Genomic DNA, 8,195 nt, shown 5'->3' on the forward strand with positions numbered 1-8,195 from the left:
ATCGAATTGTTTAAACCTTAACTACCAAGAACTGCCTCCGTATAATCTTGCAGTGAACACTGGATCCTAATTGTCATAATTCCCGAGAAGAGCCTACTCGTGGTTATGGACTCATTGAGGAGACCTCCAGAACAATACGAAAATCTTCTTAACATGATGAAAAAGTAAATCTACCACTACTCCGTCGGTGACTGATAATTTGAATCACTTTGTTACTTGACTATAATTGTTCTAATCATGCACAGGGTTTGGAAAGAATTCGCTAAAAATCATCCAGGCAAATTTGACAAGGAATTGAAGATCAAGACAGATTTTCCGGTACGCGCTTGGATGATTCGTTGCACGATTCATTAGTTTTATTATATATTCATGTAAATACCTGATAATTTCTTCTCTCTTAAAGTGTATGAGGCAGAAACCAGGCACTGTATTGTGCGCATACTATGTATGCGAGAACATCCATGGTCTGGTAGGTCCTCCAAAGGGCTGGACAGATTGGGAGGAGGAAGTAAGTAAAAAAACTTGTTAATATTTGAACTCGTATTTTAATTAGTCGAAATTAATTATCCCCTTTTTCCATAGGTCGGGGAGATGCGCGATAAACTCATACCGGAGGAAAAGGTTATGGCGATTCAAGAACAATTCTCCGGATTTATTGTTGAGCAAGTCCTCGATCCAAAAGGCGAATTCTACTATGATGGAATATCTAATATTGACAATCACAGTAAATATGACAATATACGCGTATATATGTAATTAAGAACGAATATAACTATGTAAATATATATGTGTGTCTATGTATTAAATTTCTATTTATGAGTATGTATGTATGTATTAAATTTCCAAAAGGCAAATTCTACTATGTAATTAAGAACGAATATACCTATGCAAATATGATGGAGTATGTATGTATTATATATATAAGCACTCCAATAATATATATGTGTATATATATATATTTATATAATATTGGTCCTAGACATTTTCATATGTAAAGGAATTCACATGTATAGATATGTGTATACATATATATATAAGTGAATTAATTTATATATGAAAACTATCTAGGACAAATATTATATAAGTAACTATATATATGTATATATTAGTGGAGATCATACACACTGAATTCCAATACATAAGTTTAATTGAAATGCAAAAGTATAATTGAAATAGAAAAAGAATCGAGAAAAGAAAAACATGAAAAAAAAAGAGACCTTTTGTCCCGGTTGGTAACACCAACCGGGACAAAAGGGTGCGCCAGCCACGTGGGCGCTGGCTGCACCTTTTGTCCCGGTTGGTGTTACCAACCGGGACAAAAGGTCCTCTTTTGTCCCGGTTGCCACAACCGGGACAAAAGGGCACCCCCTTTTGTCCCGGACAGGCGTTCCCGGTTGGGAAACCGGGACAACAGCGGTTTCCCAACCGGGACAAATCAACGTTTTTGTAGTAGTGTTGTTTGCTCGGGAGGGAAGGTTTTAAGCTTGATTTTCTTCGAGTTGGGGCTGTGGGAAGAAAGTTGTAGATAATCCCATGTCTTTTCTATGCTTTTTTTTTGGTAGTTTTAAGGCTCAAAGTTACTAAGAGAATAATATCTTATTTCCAAGCACAATGAAAAATGTGGTACTTGGACAATAATGGCACAACGAAGAACAACTCACTCAAATTGTAATATACGCAATGCTTCAGCCATAATTTAATAAATGATAAATATGTTACATATGAAGTTCATTCATGTGAGTCGACGAAATATTTATTCAAAATAATAATACAAGAACATGGACTCATCAATAACTCTCCAAATGTGCTGCCAATAGCAAACAAAAATAAGAGGTCTCACTACTCTTTACATAAAGAGATTGTTTTTTAGGGCAATGTAAAGAGCTTCTTTTAGCGCTAATCTTGTACCCGGCCCCCATACTGATGATGCCGAAACTTGTATATATCCCAAATAAAGCCTACCGCGAATGGCCCTTCCCATGCTGCCAGTGATGGAACTCTGAAAACTGAGAACTCAAGCCCTCGTCGTCACCACCCTGCCAGAATATGTACTCCGGGCCCTGCGTCTCGCGCTTGTTGCCACCACTCTGCCAGGGCATGTACCCTGGGTGCGAGTACCCTGCACCGTCTCCCTGTTGCCAATAAGATTCCAAAGCCGCAGCCCCGGACATCGGCGGCGGCGGCGCTGCTGAACCGTAGAAGTTGAGGTTGGTGCGGTTGCCGTGAAGGCCAAGCGCAGTTAAGTCAAGGGCCTGCTTGGCCTCCTCGGCTGTGTGGAAGAAGCTGTGCCATATCGCCTCCTTCCGGTTCAGGTCGTAGACATATGCCATCCACTTTCCATGCGGCACCTGCTGGCGTAGGGCGCCGTACCACTTGCCTGGCGGCGCCATCGTATCCCGTACTGAGCTTTGCTGAAAAACAAAAATAAGGGTTAAATTTATAATAATAATAGTTACCTACAATTTATACGAAGTGATTGCACAAAAGTAGGAGTAATGTCCAATTTGCTCTGTTCATCTGATTATATGACATCGGATGAGAAAAGAAGCCCTTTTGTTCTTAATCAACGTTCCTATATGTTAAGTAGATGTTTTGTGATCAATGGAACAGTAACATCATATGTAAGTTGTTGATTGCCCACCACATGTATGATGAGAGCAGGATCAGAGGAACAAAAGCCAGCAAATAAATTAAAAAGAAACAAAAAGTAATACACTAGCTTTGCAACAGGCCCTGGATTATGCATATTTTGACTGTTTGTGCAAACTATATATGCCATACTCTCTTATTTGTCCCTCTACAAAGGCACAATTTTCTTCTTGAATTATATGACTAATAAGTCTAGTGTGTGAGATGCTCACATTCATTTCTGCACACTAAACAAAGTAAATAGTTCGAATTGGATGATATTAAAATATTTTTGTTGTTAGAGAAATCAAATAAAAAAATATATAATCCTATATATATTGATACAACCTTACTGTATAACCTTCAAACAAATTTCCTTAGAATGAAGGGGATCAGACAACCGATCCCTATGTAAAGAAAAACAAGTTTTATAAATTAACCGAATAACTATTAACAAAAGGATTATCCATAAGGTATTGTTCGGTTAATCCCCTCACTAAGGGGATTAAGGAAGATTGGAGGGGATTAACAGGGATTTTAATTTGTTGGGAATTTAACCCTTCCAACCCCTCCAATCCCCTTCAAATCGAAAGGGCCCTATGAAGTCAGGTATACACGACCCATGACTTAAACCCTAGCCATCAACTAAAAGTCTCTTGGACCTTATTCTGTTAATTCTTTTCACATGAGGATTGAGGGAGATTGGAGGGGATTGAGGGGTATTTTAACTTGTTAGGGATCTAATATCCTAATCCCCATCCATTGCCTTCAAACCGAACAAGATCTTAGAAAGTAGGGATTACTAACAAGAAACAGAAGGAAGAATCGTATGCCCATTCCGTATTACTGTAGGTTTTTCAGGTTGCGCTTGGCGTGCTGAAGGAAATACGAAGGAAAAAAGAAATTCACAAGGAACAGCTTGGAATAACTGATATTGCTCCCTTTGGATTCACACAGAAAGGGGACAAATCTTCAGATCTCGTGGGCAAGGAAGAAGTCACTTACCAGAGGAACAAGACGATGATTCAGCGCCGCCGCACACCCAGCGTCGTCGTCGCCGCCGCCCGCTCCCTCTCGCTCCCCTCGCCGCTGTGAGCCCTTCTCTTCATCCGCGGAAGAGGTGGCATATTTATATAGGCCCAAGACGTGGCACGAGGGGTCCTGGACGACACGTAGCCCTCCGCTGGCCGCCACTTGCTTCTGAGTACCAGGTGCGAATTTCCTTCTCATTTGGATTTCATTTGAAGGGGTTTCTTCTTGGTTCAAATATTATTTGATTGGTTTCTTCTTGGTTTAAATTAAATTTGGGCTGGCATCTTAATTAGATTCGCTGCATCAGCCCTTGCCTCGCTCGTTGCGGCCACATGCGCTGGGGGATCCGGCCAGGGTTTGCTGCCACTGCCAGAGCAAGGAGGACATCATGGGCTGGAGCCAGCAGTGCAGGCGGGGCGCCCAAGTCACGGTGGCCGGCCGGTGGGGTTTTGGGCTGCCGCAATTTGCTTCATCAACAAAACCCTAGACTTCTGCTACTGCGTGCCGGCCTGCTGCCGCCGCCACGTGCCGTCTGCCGACCTGCCGCCGCCGCCACGTGGATAGACTGGAGATCGCGCGCTGCTGTCGATGACGTGTAACCCGGTGGGCCGTGGGCGGTGGCCGCTGGGGTTATTGGTTCTGGATTCTTCTGGAAGGTTCTCAAGCCCTCTAGGCCGGCCTCTGCACAGTTTCGGCCCAAAAATGGAGAAAAAAACAACGCTCGCATCCTGGCCCTGTCGGGGTCCTCGCCGTGCAGAAGAATCGCATCCTCCACCACGCGGCCTCAGTCGCCACGCCGCTGCAGTTCTGTGGAGCACAGGTACGTACAGCTCGATGTTCAGCTTGGCCCCTTCTCACAGCTCCTGCGCCAAGATATGCACTGGCTAGCGTCTGCCGTTAGTCGAGTCGAGCTAGCTCCATCCTCACTGCCGCCCTGTTTTCTCTATCTGGCCATTTGAGTTTGCTTATTTCAGAAACCATTCCTTATCTCTCATGCATATTGCGATTTAAATGCCTCGGAGAATGTTGCTATTGCATGCCTCGGAGAACACCTCTGTTCCATTAGTTTCTTAATGTATTTTTTTCGACGAACATTGTTAATGTATTTAATACCACATGGTTTATTTGGCTACTGTAATGACTTTTCCTCTGATTTTGTTCAGGTTTTTTTTTTTGAAAAAAGAAGTAGAATCCGCTATTTTGATGAACATCGTCCCTTCCATGCATGCAATCCCAGGTATCTTCTGAACCCTTGAAACGTCCTTTTGGTTCATAGTTATTTTGTAAAGAAAAAGAATCAACAGTTTTTGATGAATTAGCCTTCGATGCAAAACGAGGTTAGCCTCTGAAAAAGCCTTGGTATGTAGTATTAGCATAATTATTTGTCAGAAGATCTCGGAGAGATTTATGATAAAATAAATGTTGAACACCTGGTCTTAGATGAAATATCAGTCGCATCAAGAACCAAGATGCCTTGTGCTTCAAAAAAGAAAAAAAAAGAATCAATATATACCATAGGTACAATTACTGAACTGCGTGGTCACCCTGATGTTTGGATGATATTTGCCAGCGAAAACTGTACCATTTCATTACCCTATGCGTTCTCAGGTCCTTCATTCTGTGATCATGCCGCAACTCAGGTCTTCGGTTATGGTTGTTGTACGTAGGCAACGTCATTTCTTGGTAAACAATCATTTTGACAATTTGGCTGAAACACTGGAAATACATTGTTAGCTCCTCTTCTGATTTAGAACATTCAGAAAGAGAACAATAGTTTCACTGAAATAATATACACACACACACACACACACACACACACACACACACACACACACACACACACACACACACACACACACACACACACACACACATATATATATATTATGTATTGCATTATTTTTGAAAAGATACTATTCCCTCCAGCTTAAATTTATGACATTTATATTTAAAGACGGAGGGATAGTTAGATGTAGAAAGAAAAGGACCATGCCTCTCTAATGTAACAAGCTACATATTTTTCCACATCTCAACTTTCTTGCACCAACATAACTGACTTTTACATGGAACCAATGCAAAGTTTATGCTAAAGGTCGACAGATTTTACAGGCAACATAAGTCTATAAATGGAACTTTATGCTAGAGCTTGAACCATCATTATGGCAGGAAACATTTAGAAAATACATTAAGTGAACAATTGTAAATTACCATGAGTCCAGCTTATGAAGAAAGCTTTTTTTTCTTCAGATAAGAAATAATGAAAATTATCAAACTGATTAAATTTAACAGTGTTTTGAAATAATGAATGTAGGAACTGAACCATGAAAATCAATACACAAACTAGGTTCAAGATTCTGCCTTTCGTCTAAAAGGCAATTGATTTTCTATTGATGGTGAGATATGAAGTTATACTCTTTTTTTTGGGACAGATTCGATGACCATAAAAATGATGACTTCCCACATGTGGCCTTTGTCCTTGTCGGATCATCTTTAATTTATTATTCCTTTCACTCCAAATTATAGTTCAATTTCCCTTTTCTAGATATACATAATTTGTACTATGTTTCTCGATATAGTTTATATCTAAGTGCACAGAAAATGTTATGTACCAAAAAGACAAAATGACCTCAAGTTTGGAATGAAGGGAGTATATGAGGATGAAACAATGATGTATGTTTGACCCAATTAGCCATTCCAAACCGAATAGTAAGTTCCAAATTTACTTTAAAATCAATGGGCACGCACAAGAACCTCTCTAGTGATTCCCCACATGATAGATTTTTAATGCTCAGCTGAACAAGCTGAGTAGACTAAAGACTGATGTCAATGGAAGAAACAATAGGGCAAAACGCCTTGGCAAATGACTATGTTCTCTAGAAATTCTATTTCTAGTTTTCACAGACAACTATATATAATAGTCTAGCTAGGTACTTCTGATAACAAACTGGAGGCTTCATCGAAGAATGAAACCTTCGAGATGGATTTACTTTTGTTCCACATGTGAAATAGAGTTTAGGGTGATCATTGCCTTGCTACATCATATTTGTCAGAACCAATTAGAGCACCAACTCCTTTGCCACTGATGTTCATTCACTACTACAGAATATATCATCGCCAACGCCCCATCACCGCCGGTTTGTTTCGAACCGGCGGTGATAGTCTATCACTGCCGGTTCCAAATGGACCCGGCGGTGATGCTTACGTATCACCGCCGGTTCGTAATACGACCCGGCGGTGATGCTTACGAGAGCATCACCGCCGGGTCGTGTTACGAACCGACGGTGATACGTAAGCATCACCGCCGGATTGTAATATGACCCGGCGGTGATGTGTTCTCCACCTATTTTTTTCATTCTCCCCTCCCTCCCCCTCTCTCTCTCCGGTATTTTTTTCCTCCTCCCCTGCGCCGGTCGGCTCGCCTCGCCGGCTTCTCGCAGCGCCACCACCGCGCGCCGCCATCGCCATCGCCATCGCCATGGCCTCCTCATCCTCCACCTACCTCGCGCTTCCCTGCTCCCGCGCTCCCCTGGCTCCACTCCATCGCCATCGCCATGGCCTCCTCAACTCCCCTGGATAAGAAGAAGAGGGAGGCGGCGACCGCAGCGGCAGCAGCACGGATTGCGAGTGGTAGCAGAGGAGGAGGTGGGAAGCTTAGCGACTGGACCACTTCCGGGCTCATCTTCGGCGTCTGGGCGGGGCTCATGTACTACATCTTCCAGCTCGCGCCCAACCAGACACCGGTACGGGATTCAGTTCCTTCTTGCTTTCTAAATTGTATCAGTATGCTCTGTTGTGAAATGTGGATTGGAATTCCCTTGCTACTACTTGTCAGTGACAATAATAGGCTTTAGTTTCACGCATTTACATAGCTTCTGTCTTCTGAAATCGATGCTCAAAATACTGATTGCTCCGGTTGCTACCCGTTGGATGCAAGGCTTTCTAAAATCATGCTATCTACCGGTTGGGCCGGCAGGGTACGCCATCCACATGTCATTATGTACAAATTTTTAGCTGACTCCCCTTTTTCCTTAAACTGTATCGACTCCAAATACATGCACAAGTGTACCAAGAAATTTAATCCATGCCATTATGTACAAATTTTAACTTTCCTGTTATAGGAGTGGCACCATGTTTACTGCAGTTGGTTGGCCTTCTTGTGACTCCTGAATCCCCTAGATGGCTGGTTAGTAGCTTTACTTTAAGTACTAATTTTTTGATGAATATTTAGTTCCATTACCATCCAAGTTGATAAACACCTCTCTTATTTCGAGTTTAGAACTAAAGCTGAAGAAATTAAAGTATGAAATGCTTGCCTACTTGAGAATAAATATAAACATTCAACTTAACCGTATATTAAACAAAACTCTTGATGATTCTGTGATCTTGGTATTCAGGATTTTACAGAAAAGCTTCAGCATTTACCAAAGTCAAAGGTTTTGGACCTGTTTCAGAAGGATTATATTCATGCCATTACAGTAAGTACCGTTAATATGTCTTTCTTCCTATCAGGAACATGTTTTTTCTGTTGTTTCCTG

The 8,195-nt window shown here is 41.8% G+C and overlaps 1 protein-coding gene across 1 annotated transcript; it reads right to left on the reverse strand.

Moving 5' to 3' along the window:
• Positions 1-1,958: 1,958 nt before the first annotated feature.
• Positions 1,959-7,213, reverse strand: LOC120645441. The gene is made up of 2 exons (XM_039922225.1): positions 7,160-7,213; positions 1,959-2,411 (listed from the first exon to the last, which is right to left on the reverse strand). The coding sequence occupies exons 1-2, from the start codon at positions 7,211-7,213 to the stop codon at positions 1,959-1,961; spliced, it is 507 nt and encodes a 168-aa protein (XP_039778159.1).
• Between the last annotated feature and the right edge of the window lie 982 nt (positions 7,214-8,195).

This window comes from Panicum virgatum, chromosome 8K, assembly GCF_016808335.1.
Source record: "Panicum virgatum strain AP13 chromosome 8K, P.virgatum_v5, whole genome shotgun sequence".
NCBI lineage: Eukaryota > Viridiplantae > Streptophyta > Magnoliopsida > Poales > Poaceae > Panicum > Panicum virgatum.